At 37.5% G+C, this 20137-nt stretch overlaps 1 protein-coding gene across 1 annotated transcript in view; it reads right to left on the reverse strand.

Moving 5' to 3' along the window:
* Positions 1-20137, reverse strand: part of DDX10 (DEAD-box helicase 10) — a 154490-nt gene that overhangs the window by 21582 nt on the left and 112771 nt on the right. Inside the window, exon 16 of the mRNA XM_058018377.1 lies at positions 19644-19700. Coding sequence (XP_057874360.1) covers positions 19644-19700 — 57 coding nt within the window. The remainder of the gene's footprint in view (positions 1-19643; positions 19701-20137) is intronic.

The raw sequence follows: 20137 nt of genomic DNA on the forward strand, positions 1-20137 counted from the left end.
ATTTTGATACAGCTAAAAGACAAACCCAATTTACATTCACCGGCTCAAAGAGATGGTTAGAATAAACAAAGACCAGTTCCTCAAATCCTAATATGTTTTTCAACTTTTAACGACACCTTGAATTTAACTTACCAAATAAATAAAGTATTTCAGAATGAGAAAAGGATACAAGTTGAGATGAAACAGCAGTTAGTTTTCTCTGTTACTGACTGTTCTCTAAATCACATCTCTATCTGAAACTTAATCATCAACTTGATTCCTTGAATAATTTTTTAGATTTTTCTAGCAAATTTTTTCATAGGTCATTCCTTAATATTTTCATTTTAGTCACCATTGTAAAGCTCTCAAAAATAAAAAATGTACCTAACAATTTAAAATATGTATTTTGATAACTCTTTTATTATTGAGTCAGTGATTTTTATCTATCACAATATTAATAAATATGTTTCTTTCTCCCACTCCCCCAAATATTTGCAACATATATAGAATATGTGAAGGAAATGAAAATAAGAAGGATAAATATTAATCTCTCTGATTTGAAAGTAGATCATAACATGCTTAGAAAGCTGTCAGGAAAAGTCATTTTAGCCTAACTCTAGCGCCCATTCTGAACTCCAGTGCAAACAGCTCAACTGCTCTTCCAACCTTCTGGTGTTACACAATCTGTTTGCAATTACCATTTTCCAACCATCAGGAAGTACAGGGAACAGCAGCCACTGGCTGGAGTGTAGATACACTGCCACATATTGCTTTGCTGAGGTGTTCCACCTCTGACAAAAATCAGTGCTTAAACTTACTGTGCTTAGTATTTCCTGAACTGCCGAGTGGCCAGGCAGGGCTTCCCGTGGCCACGTTAATTCCTCCCTGAGACCCACCCTCAGGGATCAATTAGAGTCATTGCTCCTTAGTGTTTCAGTATAGATGAAAATCTGAAGGGAGAAACCGTAACACACTCCAAAAAGAGAATTATATTCAAATGTTACTTTCTCCACTACTTCTGGTGGGTGATTTAGATTTGCGTAATCCTTCAATTCTTGACCTAATACAAAAGCCAATACTTTTTTTCCTTAGAAACATTTTGCATCTGTTATATTAGATAAAGACAATCAAACAAAAGAACTGTGACTTTTAAACTGATTTCAGAGACACTGCAGAATTTCTCCACTGAGAAATGGTGGGCCATAAGTGCCTGGTCCTCTTTGCACAGTCACACGTCTTTGCAAGGAGAACATTTTATTTTCAAAGGAGGATTTTTTTCTTTCTTCAGGACTACAAGTCTTTGCCACAGAGAAGTGTAGGATTTCAGCGTTATGGAGTCGCTAAAATTATTTCTGCCTCAGAAGAGCAACCTGATTATAAAATCCAATTATGATTTGATTGCACCCACAAACCTATCTCCTCACACATGTATCTTAAATGGCTTACGCTTCCTTTGTAAGCTCTTGCAAATTCACAAAATTTTGAGGATAAAATTTAATGATCTATTGAAAATAAATAAATAATTTGTTATATCACATTGTACTTGGCATACAACATTAGCACAGAGAACATTTGCTAGAGGTACTGTTAACTGAATATCCTTGTTACATTATGCATGACTTCCCAAAGCACTGAGTACATAATATCCATCATGAAATTCAGAATATATAACTAAATTTAGAAAGAAGTATATTCAGACCTGTGATCAGCATTCTGACATCTCCAGTTATGAGTTTTAATTAAACTTGCTTTTGTATTAAGTCTATTTTTATTAAATAAGTACAGAATCCTGCTTTATACATTATGTATAAGTAAAAAAATTATTAAAAAGTAATTTGTAGATGCCTTTTCTTAAAGGCATAATTCAAATCACTCCTCTTCACAGTTGTGATGAAGAGGCACCACTGCTGAAGGTGATCAGTTTCTTTGAGAGCTTCAGCACCTTGCTGGCAATCCATTTTAGCAGCCCAAATACTGCTTCCAGTGACAACCAGCTGATAAATGAGTTCAATGGGTAACAGAGGGCACAGATTATTTGTAAATTTTGAAATATCTGAGACAGGCTGTGCTTCCAACCATTCTTTCTTTGAAAGCACCTTGGACAGAGGAGACCTGTGCTCTTCTGTTGTTTAAATGTTTCTAGCTGCACACTAATTAAAATCAAATTTAAATTAAATCACCCCTATTAAATGGTCTGTGATTTAAGACTCAAAAAAATATGTTTACAATACAAGGATATTTTACTTTATCTTAGGAAATCTTAAGCCTTAGTCAGATACCACATGACCTAGTCAGGGGTGTCAGGTTCAAGCTTCTCTGCTAGGAAGTCCACTGTGTCTCACTGAAGAGGCAGCTACAAGAATCAGCTGAAATATTATTTAATTTATAACCTTACAACACTCCAAGAAATATACTACAGAGCAGGTTTTTTATGATCACGTCATATAAGTAAAATAAATTAAAAACTGTTATAAGCATACAATTATTTTAGTGCAGTTATAATTAACAAAGCTGCCATAAGGGCACATGCAAAAAACAGCTTAATTTGTTAAAAATTAAGGACATCATTTGGATGACTGGAGGCCAGAGCAACACCTTCAACTAAATGCATTTACATCAAGCCACTTGCTTAACAACTATGTTTTCTCTTTATTTCTATAAAGTGCTACCCTGAAGACTGATGGTTGTGCATTCTTTTCAACTGGAGTGGAATTTAAATAGGCAAGGTGACAACTACAGAGGAAATAAACTATTTCAAAGTGGTAGGTCTTTTAACATCAACATGAAATCACCTACCCGTATACAAAAATGATATCAGGATTAACCATTTCAGCTTTTTTCTTGTCTGATTTTATATATACAATTGGAAAAGTGAGAAATTAGAACACCTACTCCAATCATGATTTCAGGTAGTTGAGAATAAAGTACAGAACATATGATGCAACTGGTTGTATTTTTTAGTTAAACTGATACCACTGAAACACTGAGTATCACATCCGGAGCAAGAATATTTACAAGCAGTACCATGTCAGAAGTGCCACTGCATCAACATCATCTTTATCTTTTATTTTGTAGAAATAACTCAATTGCTTGAAACAAAATCTAGATAGTATCAAAATCCAACTGATGCAGGAATGGAAGGCACAGATGGGCACTCCATAACAACCTTGCTGCCACATGCTGGCACACTTAGCAAAACTTTACAAGGCAAAACCTCAAGATCCTGCACAAGTACCAGAAAACACAACTATGAAACACCTCAGAAAGATTTTTCCTAGTTCTCATGAAAGCTAAGAATTTTTAGAGGGATATTTTCAGAGGATGCTGTTCCTCAAATTACAGAGCAAAACAAAAAGAAACCCTCAATCCTCATGATTCACATGGAAAGAAACAGATATATAAAATATCTGGTGACAGGCTGAATCCTGAACCCAAGAGCAAAATGCACCCCTGAGGTATGTCTAAAAGACTTCTAAGTTCTCCTCAGCAATACATTCCAAGTTCAGTTCCAGAGGAAGCAGAAACTCTCAAGCAAACTTCAACACTGGAACGTATCACTACTCTATTAATGTGAAAGATAAACAAATAACTTGCTTTTAACTTTAGTCATAACTTAATGACCTGATCATGGAAGTCAAACCAATGTATCTCATCCTGATTCTTTTAAATGCACTTTACTGATACAGGTTTTGACAGCCTCTCTAATCACATGGAAATACATGCCATTGGTATGAATCATTTTAATTACTTTTTAAGACCATTTTCAGCTAATAAATCAATACTGTTGTTCAGAGACAACTATTACTACTATTAAGCTACCTGAAAATATTTTTTGTACAAGAACATATAATACAAGAAGATTTTGATTTGGAAAAACCCCAGCCTGTTACTGTCCAAATTAATACTTTCTACTTCTTTTGGTAAAAAAAAAGTTTATCATCAGATATTTAAAAAAAAAAAAAAAAAAAAAAGTAAAACTACATTCAAGCTCTCCTTTCAAAAATGCATTTAAAAAGAGCTTCCATAAAGTCAAGGCCTTACCTTTAATAGTGTGTTAGGACAGAATTTTTCATTTTAAATAGCTTTCAAAGCTACAAGACAGGACAGATGAATAAACTTAGAAAACAGATACACAATGGCCAAAAATTACAAAAAATTCCAGTTGTTCCTCAAACTACTAGATACTGCCTGATGACTATAAAGAATACTCCTGTGTAATCTATCCCACTGCCTTTTAAAAACCATTCCCAGAAAAGATGACTCATAAGGATGCCTCACAAACAATAAGAATGCACCAAAATTTCAAGTGGTCTGACTTCCCTGAAGAGTTCCAAAGAATCCTCATCCAAAGGAAGAGTTCAGAACATTTCAGGCAAAACAGTAAAATATAAGTTACAGCCTCTATCCTCTCCTTCATATGTACTACAGAAGATGCCCTTCTGTATCCACATGTATCCAGGGCCTTGAGATTTTTTCAAGCATTGCACCAGCATTTTCTACACCTTTGCAATTTGATTCTCCAAATGAGAGTAAAATCTATTACTGACCTTGAGTACCATGTTTTTTCTATTTTGCTGGACTGACAGTGTGATAAGCAAACTTTACTGTCATAATTCAGGGAATAGTGCCATAAAAACACTGGCAGTCAATTAAGGAAAAGCTAAGATGGCTATACAGTATTCTAACTGGAAAGGTTAACACATTTACAAAAACACTTCTTGCTTTTAAGAAGCCACCATAATCCATAGCTACACTTTTAATTGTAATCCATACACATCTGACAGTTTGTCTGGTTTATTGCCAAATAAGTGACAAAGCTGTTGAAATTCTGATGCCCTCAGTGTAATAATATGGCCTGAAAAACACCTTTGGAAATACCTCTCAACACGAAGGTGATGTTTCCAGCAAGAGATACAGAGAGCAGTAGAACCCTGACTTATCTACAGTTACTGGAATAAAAGTGTGTAATCTTCACATCATGTATACACTGAAATTTTTTTTTAACTTTCTACTGTTTCTATTTTTAAAAGCCCTTCAGATAAGAGAGAGGAAGGACTGTCAAGCAGGCAAGCAACTAGCATGACAAAAGTGGGAAAATCTGCTCAAATCTCTGCTCCAACCCCAAGCAAAAAAAAAAAAGTCTAAGGAGTTCACTCAATATGTGCCACTGCTCTTGCCTGCACATGTGAATGGAAGTAAATCCTGATTACTGACTGCTGTGAGGAAAAACACACTGAAAGATGACAAGGCACTTAGTACTAGTCACAAGGTCAGCAAAATTTAAAGAGTCTAACATACTGGACAAAAATTTATTAACTTGTCAAGGTAGCATGCAAGGAAAAGCTTTCCAGAATTCAAAGCTAAATGGCAATTTAAAAATTCAGTCCACGAAGACTTAACACTATTTTAAATAACACTTGCATTCACCAGCAATGAGTGTTCTAGAAATACCTTCAGTTAGACTTATGGAAGACTCATTTGGTTTAGAAGCTCCTTACAGTAAGAAAGCTTTTCTAAGGCCAGCCTGGAAAATATGACTAGAATTACAGAGGACATTTCCCGCTCCTTCACTAAGTTAGATGGTTGTTGGTATTGCAATAGAAGTAGTTTATCACCAGCTTTTGACACAATTTTCCAGCAGGCAACTTTTTATCTTTGCTTACAAATACCATACTTAAAGTACATGTATTTTAACTACAGTAAAGTCACATCTGTAGTGGTTGATGGACAAAGACTTCTGTGCTGGCATTTTCAGCATTTTACAGCAGCCTAAAAGCAAAAGCAGACGGAAAATGTTCCATTGAATGGTGAGGGTAACAAATGAAAAGCTCTAGCAGCTATAGATCTTACTGATGTTTCAAGCTACCAATTAAGAGCCAGGAAGAAAGCAAAAGGTTCTGCAAAAAAGCTACGTCGCTTTCTTTTATGGTGAAACACATCAGGGCAAAAATATCAGGGCAAGTAGATCATTCTTTTTAATACTGTTTATGACACTATTTCATTCTAGTATTGAGCTTGTGACTCAAGTATCTGAAAAATGCTTGAGCTAAAAGTCTCTTTCTGAGGGCAGTACTATACTAAGACAACTTCGAACACGCTAAGCATCTTACTGCCAAAGATAATTTCAGACATCAGTATGCAGAGGGACAAAGCAGAAGTCCTACTCAACACCACCACAAAGCAGAAAAAACAAGCAAACAAAAAAGCCAAACTTGAAAATTGCAATTTCTCGCTGTATGTTTGAAACTATTCTCTTGTGCATATTCTGGAGACACTATTGCAAATAGCTGCAGTTTGCTTTGAGGTCTACACAATATACACTAAGAAAAATTACAAAACTGACAAACAATTTATGTACAACACAGATTTTTCACTATGGCCAAATCATCTTTGTCTAACAGCACACATAATTAAAAAATACTCTTCTTTTTGGAATACTTCCAGACTTACTAGAAGATGTTTCTAGAAAAGCTGTTGATTCCCTATGGCTGGAAGTGTTCAAGGCAAGGGTGGATTGAGCTCTGAGCAACCTGGTCTAGTGGAAGGTGCCTCTGCCCATGGCAGTAGTGTTAGAACCAGATGATCTTTTAAGTCACTTCCGACCCAAACCATTCTTTCATTCCAGGAGACAGGGAAAGCCTAACTGCAACCAGGGAAAGCCTAACTGCCACTACCTACTGAAGAAATAGCTTGCTCTTCCTCCTGGGACCCTGCTGCTCAGGCTGTAGCCAGAAGACACCCAGAATGCATGAAACCAGAAGTCTATGGCAGCATTTCTCACACACAATGAAAGTACAGTGTTTATGAGAATTGGTATTTTATCAGTACTATTATTAGTATTTTAACTTCAGGCTTAAAATGAGACAGGAAACAACAGAATGATCAGTAGGAGTCACTGTACCAGATTAGAGAAGGAACTAAAACTCACTATACAACAACTCAAGCTGGCTAGAAAGCTTACACAGTACTTTGCCTTTCTCTGGAAGTTACTAAAAGAGAACATCAACAAGGATTAAGTGAATCACTCTCCTAGTTTCTACTTGTCAGTTAGAAATGCTTCAGCAGATCCATTCAGACCAAAGCTGCTTATCTTCTACCCCAGCCAGGGGCACTCCCAGTGCACCTGTAAAGTCCCTTTGATCTACCTCATTTCTCCAGAGGGACTTAGAGACCTGCTCCAAAACTGGCATACCATTCACAGTCTGGAAAAGGCTTCACTAGATATTATCCATAAGTGAGCAATGAGTTACCGAGTCAGCCATTATCTTTGTTCTGGCTATCAAGAAACAGAACTGAACAAGATTTTTCTGATTCCTCTTGCTAACATAAAAAGCTAAAAATTGGAAGCAGAAAGAGAATTCTTTAACACAGAAATCCATCCTTATATTCATAGATTTTAAGATGGAAAGCCTCTAGAATAATACAGGTCTCAGATGGCCACAAAATGATCCTTGCATTAAGTCAATACCTGCTTATTGAGACAGATCAGAGCCTTGGATTATAGAGTAATTTATCCATCTAATATTCTTTTAACCATTTTTTAACAGGTGCAGTGATATTTATACATCTTTTAGGCAGTTTTACAAAGGGATATCTTTCCAGAATTCTAGAATATTTTGATGCTACTGTGAATGCTCTTAGTGACAGAAAATAATCCCCAAGCACTTCTATATATGGAGGCTGCATTAATCTTTTTAATGTTCTTTATGTTCCTACCAAGAAGTCTTCTAGGAGTTTAATTCACTCAGTGTCTGACACTCAAATGCAGTTAGCAATTTGTAAAATTACAGAATCTGTAAAAATCTGAAAACTATTTCAACTGAAGACTGGATTTGAAATGCAATGCCTAATGAATTACACAGGGAATTGTCTTTCAAATGCCTTTCAGAACAAACAATACAGGATATTTTCTTTAGCCCCTGAAAAACTAATCTCAATCTGTAGTAATGAATTAAGTACATCAACTCATTTTAAGCAGAGCAAATTAACAGAATTCATATTTTAGTTGGTGAATCAGGTATCTGCACTAATCTCTTGCTCTCTGTCTACATTTAGGTGTTTCCTGAATGTTTTCAGTATCATTGGCATTATTATGAGAACAGAGACATTAAAAACATAAAAACAGAGACATAAAAACAGAGACATAAAAAAATCAGGATGAACTATAACAGGAAGTCACAATGATCCCTCACTGACTACCCAGAAAGTGCTTTCAAACCAGGCAGTCAGAGCAGTCCAGTCTCAGAAGAGCTTTTAATGAATAAACATGCATACAGTGAAGCCAGCATCCTGCAAAGTACAGCTCCAAGCTTACTCCTCACCTGTATCCACACGGCAACTCTGAAAAAGGGAAAACAAATACAGGACCTGTCTTTCTGCCATGGTACAGACAAACTCTGCATTCACTGGCAACAGAGGGAACTGGATGGAATTCCCTCATAAATACATTCACTAGAAAATTCCTTTCTGTGATGCAATACTATGACATCAAAAGTCCTTTCACCAACTGCATCATATAGATAAATATTTCTGATAAACATCTAAGTAAACTACCTTCAAAGTTAATAAGTAATTTGTCTTCCTGTCTTGAGGCTAAAACAGTGATCTGGTCCTTCTGATCTGGTCGTGGGATAAATCCGAACAGCCTGGCCATATCACCGATTTTTAAGACATGCCAATTTTTTATACACTTCAAAACAAATTTTAAATCAATGTTTTTCAGCATGACACTTTTTGCTTTTCTGTGAACTTTGTCTGAGCCACAGTCTGACCTAACAAATACAGCAAACCTAACTGACAGAATTAAGCATAAATGTGTTGCTTGTAAGATCAATCACACAGCTTCCCATCCTCTATTTTTACCTCTTCTAATTTTAGGTCTTTCTTTGCTTTACATCTGTCAGCTGGGTCCCTGTCTTGGGTTTGCATGGCAGGTTTTGGTAGCAGGGGGGAGCTACAGTGGTGGCTTCTGAGAGAAGCCAGCAGAAGCTCCCCCACTGTTCGACAGAGCCCATGCCAGCCAGCTCCAAGAAAGATCCACTACTGAACAAAATCAAGCCCATCAGCAATGTTGGCAGTGCCTCTGAGATAAAGTTAAAGGAAGGAAGAAAAACTGCACAGCTGCAGGTGAAGAGGGGTGTGCAAATGTGAGAAAAACAGCCCTGCAGACATGGATTCTCTAGTAAACTTTATCTGTAGGTCCCCCTCTTACCCATGACAACAGGACCTGTGGCCTCATGGAGAGAGGAGCCCACCCTGGAGCAGATTTGCTGGCAGGACTTGGGGCTCCATGGGGGATTCACACTGCAGTATCCTTTTCCTGAGGGACTACACCCCGTGGAAGGGACCCACATTGGAGCAGTTTGTGAGGAACTGTAGCTTGGGGAAGGACTCATGCTGGAGAAGTCCATGGAGGACTGTCTCCCCTGGGAGGAAACCCATGCTGGAGCAGGGCAAGAGGGTGAGGAGTCATTCTGCTAAGGAGGAAGGAGCAGCAGAGTCAATGTGTGATGAACTGACCACAACCACATTAACAGCTCATTCATCCTGCTTGGGGTAGAGAACTCAGGATTGAAGTTAAGCCCAGGAAGTTGGGAGGGGTGGGGAGAAGGTGTTTAAAGATGTTTTAATTTTCTCATTATCCTACTCTGATTTGGTTGGCTATGACTTGAATTAATTCATAAACAGAAAGCTTTAGTTTTATTCATATAGTTATGCTGTACAGGTACCCAGGAGGGATGAATTTCATAAATTCTACGCATTTCTTAAGTTAGTAAATACCTTGAATAGTTACAATGACCCTTAGCACTACTTTTGTAGATATGTGGTCTGCTAGAATATTAGGTGATGGGAAATTAAAAATGCTAAAAACTTTTGGCATTTTTAACAGCAGGTGAATTAGCAAAGAAAATGGACTGAGATTGCCATTTATTATGAAACTTAATGATCTTTATGAGCTTTCACCTTAAACAGCCACTCATGTAAATGTACGCTTACTGTGACTGCAATTAATCACCTTCCCCTGTCCATCCAGAATTTTTCTTGCTGAAAATTTCAAAGCCTTGGCAGATTGGCCAAAAAGAATGACGAGAGGAGAGTAATACACTTGTATAAACCAGGTCTAATCCTATTACATGCTGCTGACTGCCTTACTGACATATGCTCAACTTACCTTATTATCAGTCATAACAGTTTGCTTTGCAAAGCTGCTTATTTGAAAATTCTACTTATTTGTAAGTATTTTCCTTAAAGTAAGAGGAAGGATCAGTTGTCAATCTGCCAAAATTCCCACCATGGCAAACTGTGAGAAAGGAAGCAATTCCTTATACACATGCAGCTCCATCTGTAGGAACGCATCGACACTGTGCAAACCTGGGACCTGGGCACTGCAGAAGTGGTGACTCCATAAGAACACTCCAGGACCCCCACCACAGAGAAGACCAGAAGTAAAAGGGCCAGGAGGATGCTGCAGGACCCATATGGTGGTGGACTTTATTTCTACTTATCTCACATTTACTGTTAAATAAAATCTGTACTCTTGACGTTGGCATATGGTCTCATTTGCACCTTCATTTGGACAAGGCATCTTTTAAAACGTGAATCCTAGCAACAGCCCAGCAAAAGATTATCACTATATATTCATTTGAAAGAACATCAGAAAAATATGAAACCTTACAGTATGAAGAAAACAAAGCTAACAAAAAAGCCCCTCAAAACTTTTCTCTAAAAATACTGAGCCCATTTCCTAAGGCTTTGCTACTAGATGATGCTATTATCTTTCTTCCTGTTCTTCCCGTTTGCTACTGCTCTTTCCCCAGAGCAGAAATAACCAAACAGAAGCAATAGCAGCTTGAAGTTAGCTCCTTCAAAAGAAACAGAAAGCAGGATAAGGAAACAGCAAGAGATAAGAAACCTGTAAGGCCACAACAAATTTCATGGAAGAACAGAGGAAAAAACAAAACAAAACAATACAAAAAGGAAGCACTAGGCCTTAAAGAAAAGGAACATTGAGGGAACCAACACAGAAAGACCCAGGTCCTAATGGACCTTTATCCAAGATGAGCTTCATTTGGGGGAAGTATGGGCTTACCAGATTTCCCATGAGGTACTAAATAACCATGTGTTAGTTACTAGCTTGGCATTTCTTATTAATAAACTGCTTGGTTTATCAATGCAGCTGATAGTGTGAAAGAACAGAAAACTTATTAAAATCTCTGCACACTGCGGTAAAACAAGGGATATTGCACTACTCCTGATCTAATATATTTGGCACAGGAGGACTGACAAAACACTAAATCTTTAAAAACTCTGGGAAAAAAATATATTTGAGAGAACAACCAAGAACTTTTTCTTTCTCTTTTAACGCTCACTTAAGATTCAGCATAAAGCAACTGGAATCCTGGTGACTGCAGGACCCCAGAGCATTCTGAAAAAACAACCACCAGAAGAATTTTAAGATGTTGGTAACTGCAGCATTATCAGTCAATGCAGATAATGGTTTTCTGATTGCCCAAATCAATTTTCATCACTAGTAGCAATTACAACTGCTATAGCAGACTATGTACAATACTGCAAGTAACACATTCCAAGAATATAAACAGGGGGGATGCTGAGAAAACAGAAGTGCTTAATTTAAAACTAAATACCACTGTGTGCTGCATGAAGATGTCATCAAAACACATCTGAAAGATTACCCCTGCTCATCAGCCAATTAACTCATTCTGAAGTTCACATCGGAGATATGGAACAAAGTAGAACTCCTGCATCTGAAGTCTACAATCTAAGAAAGTTTCAAACACATAAGGAAAGCTGCAAAGCAGCTCAGAGTACTACCAGAACAAACCAAGGTGCAAAATAAATAAATTAGAACTAACTGATATAGTTTACTTGTGAAATGCAATCACCTGCACAATGTTTTTTACGGATAGAATTGAGGAATGTGAATACACCTGGCTTTTCACAATGGAACAGGAAAAGACCTCTCAATCCAGAGAAAATACCTACTTCCCAAATAAAAGCTTTGTGTGAAGGCTGCTGAAAGCCTAAGATCATTATGTCTGCCTTGGCTGGAGTTTCTCACTTCTTCAGGATTATGAGCAGAGGTGGAAAACAGAGTGAAGATCTCCAGAAGTCCAGTTCCAGGCAGTTCTTCTGTACTGTGTTGAATATGGCATTAATGGACTGTGGTGAGCCAAAGGCAAGAAGAACTCCACACTGATATACAACATTTTGCTGCTCCACACATGTATGGAACACAGCAAATGAGCTTGGAGTAACAGCTTTAAATTTTGTGCTTTAGAGGGAAAGAAATTTCAAATACTGGTTACTAAACACTATTAAGGAGCAACATAGAGCAAATAAACAAATGAAGTATCATTACAATTAATTTCATGTAGTGGTCTATTTACTAAGAAGAAAACGCTCAAAGAAAGGTTTATAACATTTGAGAACAGCTTTTTTTTTTTTTTCTTCTTTTCATACTGGTGGATCTGCTGCTCCAGCACTGGCTATTGCCTCTTATTCCATGGCCAGAGTCATGGAGGGCCAAAACAATCTTCCATGTGCTGCTCAGAGAGAGACTATCGAGGAGGGTGTTAAATCAGTGAAGAAAATGAACAAGAAATTTTGGAAGCCAGGAAGAAATTGAGCCACTGTGCAAGGCTAGCAGAGCTCTTGAATTGCGCTCTCTGTGCTATACCACACTGCTATATGCAGGCAAACACCTGATGGTGGAATCCTGCTCCTAACAGCCACAGAGACAGACAAAGAGTAAAAATGCAGCAGAGTGATATTCACCTGCTTTGCTCTGAAGAGAGGTGGATGTGAAGCAGCAAAGCAAGTAAAGATTCACTTCTTTGCTGAGCCCCTTCCAAGAGCTTTGGTAGAACGGTGCCAAAGCATTCCTCAATTCTACAACTACCAAGAGTTATTTGTAACTACATGATACAAATAAATTATTACAAACCCATGTAAGTCATGAGGAAGAGCAAAAGGCATAATTACTCAGTTTGCAATTTTCATAGCCTAAACTTTCAATAAGAAAACATAAGTGTTTCTTTTCCCCGTCAAAGCGCCAATTTATTGTTGATTCTGAAATCAATAAATTTGTGTAGTCTTTAACACATTGAAAGCTCTGAAGCTCAGCAGCTGTATCCAAAACCTCTGTTCCAATCAAACTTACACAGACATTCTAAAAACAAAAGGTTTTCCTGAAGACCAATGAATTTAACAGTGTAATATTGCTGGAGTCTACTGGAGAAATTTCATCAGTATTGTCCTAGAAATTTTCAACAATCATTTAGAATCAAGTAAGACAATAACCTTTGTGCTCCCTAACATGCCAGAAATTCTGTTACTCTACTCTTAAATATCCACATTACATATTTCATCAAAAGCTCCCCTGCAAGCCACCAATATTGGAAAAAAAATCCAAAAGTTTGAAGAAAAAAGAAGCTTCCTCTCTTCACCATAAATGTGCAAGTGAACACAAAACAAGAAATAAGGTATAGTTATAACAGAAATGGTAATGAAAGATGCACTTGTGTTGATCCACTGTGCATCAACCTCCTCTCAGCAGAGCTTCAGGGAATAAGAGAGTATTTGCAAGGTCCACAGTCCCACTACTATGCTTCTGTGCCAGGTCTATGAAGAAATCACCTCAGTGACTGGTAAAACATCAGCTTTTGGCATGTAGAGCAGCAAATTCTCATCACATACCACATATGATTAAAAATAACAGTTGTGAACATTATACTCACAAAATTCAATTGCTATAGCCATGGTCAATTAGCTTAAATTGTCAATCTGATAAATATGTTTGAAATCCTCAGTGTGCTGCTGGATGCAATGAAAAGGTTTACAGAAGCATGGGTAATTGGCAAATCAATCCATCAGAATTCTTACTTGTAACTTGTTCAGGGTCACAACATTGAAATATTGGTTTAATCATATAAATTCTTAATTGCAGAAAAGATAGGACTTATTACAGCTTTACTTAAAGCAATTCAATCATTATATTAAATGGAATCAATGTTATTTTCAAAAAGCAAAACACAGGTAACATTTCCATACAGGCACATAATACCCATTTTCAAATATTAACTTAAAATATTGTAGAATATCTTGAATTTTAAAAATGTTTCAGCATACAAGTAGTTCAGAATCAGGAATTCATTTTCCATTTCCATGATTTGACTTTGAAATGAAATTCCTAAATTAGTATGTTAAGATGTTGATATCCCAAATTACTCTGTTTATTCACAGAGCTTCTCAAAGAAATTCAAAACACTCAAACCTTGCACTGAATAAATAAAGTTACTTACAGCTTTTGGATTTGCATCCAGAACATTAGAGTTAACAGACCAGAACTACTTCTAAACTAAGGTTAATGAGATTGTTTTAAGAGAGAAGTTTGACTTATTAAAAGGGATGAAATTGACACAGTAATTTCAGTTGTAAGCTCCTCACATTAAACATACTGCAAGTTTTTGTAGATGAACATGACCTAATTTTTTGCCATTCTTTGTGGTTTTCAGAATAAAAAATAATTATTGATGAAGAATAATGTCAAGACCTTCACAGTGATTATCAAACAGCAGTGACAAGACATAGCCTGTCCTGAGGCTACCTCAGGACAACACAACTCTCTCCTCCTGAAGAACAACAAACTCCACAACCTCAACACTCTCCAGACCATCAGAATGATCTGGCCCTGAAACCCTGCTCCAGCTCCAGAAATCACAGGGAGCTAAAGCAATGCCTCCTCAACAGCATCCATGAGAGGGTCATGAGAAGCGACCAGAACAATTCATCTTCACTACTCACCACAAGTTATCCCATGATACTTTCACAAGAAGACTCGGTGGCCCCAGTGATCAAGGGGATTTGGGAACCTGGATTCACAGGAGAGACAGACCAAATCCCTCCTTCACTCCTCTAAACCTCCTTTCCACACTGAAATTACTGTTCACATTCACACTGAATCCAGTGTCTCCAGCCTGAGCACAAGCTATAGGCTAGATCTCAAGAAAAGGGAAATTCAAGGCAGAAGCAGAGGTGCTATAAACCCAGTAACTACAGGAATTATCCACAATGGATGAAGAATTTTCACAATATTCTGAAGTATATATTTCTATGAGTAGATTATCAGTCACACCTACTCAAGGGATTTGACTTCTCCCTTCCTGTTTAAATTTTCCCACATGGTGCAAATATTTCTTGAGCTATATTTGGCAAGTGTATCTCAAATTCCATGGGAGGTGCTAGAGATTAAAACAAAATGGTGGGTTTAAGCATTTTTCTGGTTAAAATCTCAATAGAGTATGGGACAAGGCACAGAAAACAGAATACTATATTAAGCATTCTGAGAGCAGCTAAACAGGTCTGTGCTTCAGGGGTGCAGCATTATAGCTTGCAGAGATGTGATATAGGCAGGTATCAATGCCTGAATCTGCCATATCTTTTCAGTATATGGCTCTTGCTCACCCACGTGTATTTTGTAGATGTGCTCACAGCAGAAAGATTGTGACTCTGAAAAATCTTCAATTATACATACAGCATGTATTTTGTAAAATCTCATATGCAAGCACTACTTCCTGTGGGAACAGCAAAATATATTGGGGAAAGAACAGGAGAGAAAGAGAGGAGAGAAGTTAAAGCATATTTATTATCCTGCTGTTGCTGTCGATCTTTTAATGTTCTGTAATTATTCAGCAACCATTCATTCCCGAGAAAAAGCACCCTTGACAACTGAGCTCTTAGATTTCTTCCACAAATCAGTTATCCAGCTGGGTAAGAATCCCCATCCTCAATTTTGTCCAGTGAAAATGGGGAAAAACATCTCAGTAAGGAAAATGTGTTCAAGCTTTATTTCTCTAAGTTTTCAGCAGGCTAATCCATTTTTCTTATGGACCTTGGATAAACAGCTTTTGCTCTGCTAGTCAGAGCTTTTTCAGGTTTTGTTTTGCTTTGGACACCAGCATGGCGTAACTGCTACAGGACTGCCAAAACCTGAATCAATGCACTGAACTGCCATGACTGAGCAAGTTTTACCTCCTGACACTGCTTACAGATGACATCCAAATTATTTCTAGCAGACAGCAATCAATGCCTTCTTTCAGGGACCAGGTATCACTTCCTGCATGATGCTGGGAGCTGATAGCTGAGCATCACCTAGCACATCGGTGCTGGGCAGGGAACAGCACCTTCTCCTGACTCCTGCTCTGCTCTCCACCCTGAAGCACAGACCTGTTTAGCTGCTCCCAGAAAATTCCTTTCCTACAAAAAAAAATTTTTTTTTTTAAGAAATCAAAATCTTTCTCACTTCACATAATGTTCAACACATCAGTAGTGCTCTAAGGCATCGGGGTAGCAAAAGACTAAAATCCCTAAAGGAGAAATGCAGTCCTGTTCAGCTTCATTGCAGCTAACAGTTGCTAGCAGGGCAAGGACCTTTAAATACTGGTTGAAACCTGAAAGTACTTTAAACAGATTAAGAAATCGGTATGTGTAAATTCTAGAAAAAAAAGTGGAAAGCCACAAGCACAGGGATGTCCTGCTTGAGCCAGGGGCTGGCTTCACCCAACTCCTGTCCTGGGGCAGCTGTCACTGCCTGCTGCTCAGTGCTTTACTTCTTGCTCAAAAGACTACTTCTTACCTAATTTTCTCCAGACTCTCTTCAAGTAAACAGTATTGAAATCTCTCTTCAAGTAAACAGTATTGAAATTTGTTGGAGGGTTTGAGAACTATAATCTAATCAGTACTGAGTGAGGACAAAGTATCTGCTTCTTTTTATCTTAAAAGATTTCATTTGTACATATCACATCAAATTCTCATAAAATGGGAGACAATTAAACATCTTAAGATCAAAAAAAAAAAAAATCCAAAACCTTAAATTTCCAGTTTTTCTTCACTAAGAATATATCAGAAGACTTGTTTTACCTGTTTTCACAGTCTTTTGCATGAAAATTTAATTAATGGTCATAAACACCTAGAAATACTTTCTCCAAAGCATCATTTAAGAGTCTTCACTTCTTACTTAGTTTATTTATTGCATGGAGATCTATCCAAGGTGGAGTCAATAACACTGCAGCTACCTACTCATCTAATCTCCTGCTCAGGCATACTCAGCAGAGCGTGCCAGAATCTGGTTAGTCAATTCCAGTTGCAGCAAGCCTGGCCTGTCCCAGCATGACAAAGGCTGAGCAAAATCTTCCCTGCAATTGCTCCTGCAGCACCAGAGGAAAAGAGAGAACATCCTTCTCTCCTCTAATTTTTCCTCTCTTTTTTTTTTTCCCCCTAAATTCACAAAGAATTATTATTTAATACTAAGAATGGGAAAGTAAATTTCTGGTTTGGTCATGTCAGACCTGGTGGGCTGTGTATTAGTGAAAGATAGCAAAATAATACTTTGTAACCCAAGGAGTTTGTAACCCAAGGGAGACAATTAATAAAACAAACAAGAGGATAAAGCAGAAGGATGTGAAAAACAAATTATGGCCACAGCTGCTCTGAAGTGACTGGCTACTCATAATTGTTGATCTAGTCCTTTTCTCCAGCTGCTAAGCTGCATTAACACAGCTAAAAATACCTTTTCTACTTTTTTTGGCTCTCCTTATTGCTTTCTCTTTCAAGAAAACATTACTAATTACCAAAGTAATAGTGTATAGCAGAGTAAGTGGGTCACAAGACATATTATGAAAGCTCTAGTGAAAATGTTAACATTTTCTGAACTCCTGACTTAGGGAGCATATATTTTCTAAACTGGTTTATGTTCCAATAGTTTCTGTGTTTTACCGTTTCTTCCTTCTTTATTCCCCTAGGTATCTTGTACAAGCTGCTTGAGTCATATCCCACACAGAGAGACTATGGAGAACTTTAACTACCATGGCCTCATGTCTAAGATCCTGAGAAGCAGGCAGTGTTCTTAATTAATTCCTCAGACACCCAGCAGACAGAAACTGGCACCTTTATCTACTGTCTGCTGCTCCCTTCCACTTCCAGGCATGAACAGTCCAGGTCCAAGCTGGCAGCCTTTCCCAGTGGAAGCATTTTCCCTGAAATGAGCCACACTGAAAATGACTGGACTTGGCTGCACAGAGTTCTGGCAAGAATAGCCTCCAAACAACAGAAAAATCCCAACAGTTTTCATCAAGGAGACACGTCAGCTCCTGAGGCTTGCACCTTATTGCAGAGAGTGAGCTAAGTGCTTCCAGAATAAAATGAAGTCAAAGCAATAGCAGCTTTACACAGCTGGTACCCTCAAGGAGAGCAGGTGCCAATCTCACACCAGACCAGCACTAGTAAATCAGCTTTCCAAATGCAAGTGCTGCACAGAAGAGAGGCAAGAGTGCATAAAATTGTGGGCTTGGGGCTAAGGCTCCACATTTAACCCAAACCATGCCTACGGGCACACAACCTCCCCACCATAAAAATCATTCCTCAACAGGGATCAACTTCATTCACTTTCCAATAGCACTGACAGATTCATTCGCTTGGCCAAGAACAGGATAGGAGATGTACATCAGCAAGCAGATAATTTTGAAAGAAATGGATTTCTTTCCACAGCTGCTGAATAATATTTTATTCCCTAAAAAGAGGCAAAATTAACAAGCCGTATTCATGAATGTGATACAGCCTGATTTGATCAATGTTTTCTCCCTTTATTAAGATGTTTGTTAATTATTCATTCCATAATTTTCCTAAAATGCTTGCTAAATGCATTAAAAAGTATGCATCTTTATACATTCAATTACAGGCAGAAAATTTCTATTGCTTGATTGGGGAGTCATGATGCCAACAGCTCTCATAGCTTGCCATCTTTGAAGGCAGAATCATACTTAAAACTGAGCATAACTAGGCTTTTCATCTGAAACTGTAATTACTTTCCACTTCAGAGTTACACAATGGAGCATCTTCCTACACTTAAGCCTCCCAGAGCACAGCCAGCTTGCAAAAATCAGACAAAGAACATTATCGATTTTCTCAAGGGAGTAAGATACTTGCCGACTGTCAAGAAGAAACTGTAACTATTCATGTGTAGCAAAAGTAGATGCAGTGTCACACATCCCCACGTCCATATTCCAGAAATCACTGCAGCTGAATGAAACCTTGGTTTATTGTAATCCAAGCAACATGAAAAACTAGAACAGCCTCTAGGAAATTAATAACATATACATGAAGAAAAGGATAACACAGGTTTTGTCTGGGGTGATGAGGGGAAGGAATGAACTTCCATGTAAATACTTGCTGTTTAAAAAGAAGTTTGGCAGAAAAAGGTTGGAGCGAGATTTGGTACACAAAAAAAAAATTAATCTGCCTACAAATCATAAATAGGACCCAAGTCAGAGAAAAAAATGGCATCAGTACTTCAGCTGAAATTGCTACTCACCTGATATATATAATGAAGAGGATGAAATTCCAAAGGGCTTCCACACGTTATGTATTTATACACACACAAACATATATATTCATGCTTTATCGGAATCCTTCAATACCAAGTTATTACAACCACATCAGAGGAAGGGAGTAAGAAAAAAGAAGCAAAGAGAAAATGCCTTTAAAGAGCAGTTAATCACAACACTGTTTATTAAAGAAAGCAATGAAAGAATTTAAAAAACATTTCAAACCTCAACCAGTAGCTTGATCAAAACAACAAAACCCCTTACCTGTGCATTCTTATTCCTGGCTTCTCTCCTTGCTGCTTTTTCCTTTAGCCTCTTCTCCTGAAATAAACAAGATGTACAGTTTTAAAGCAAACTTCTGCACTGTTTTTATTTTTCTTTAATATTTTAAGATTAATGTTGAGTCATCTAGGTATTTTTAATGTACGCGTTAGACTGGTGGTATTCACCCCACATGTTATTGAAAACAATACATGAAAGATCTGAATGAGACACTATTTATTCTTATTGCTCTTAAAGGAAATCATAAAACTACAAGAAGGATCGAAGCTCATATTTTACCAAGACTTACTACTCTGAAAGGAATAATGCAGCTGAGTAATTCAACAGAGCTAGTATTTGCCTGTAAAATAAGGTAGTTAAAATTATACTAAGAGATCCAATTTTTCTTATTTCTCAGTGACTTAAAATGAAATAAAATCCACTTAAACTAAAATTAAAATTTCCCTAACTTCAGAATTGCTTAAGTAACTGGGAAG

The sequence above is a fragment of the Melospiza georgiana genome, chromosome 2 (genome assembly GCF_028018845.1).
Source record: "Melospiza georgiana isolate bMelGeo1 chromosome 2, bMelGeo1.pri, whole genome shotgun sequence".
In the NCBI taxonomy this organism is placed as follows: domain Eukaryota; kingdom Metazoa; phylum Chordata; class Aves; order Passeriformes; family Passerellidae; genus Melospiza; species Melospiza georgiana.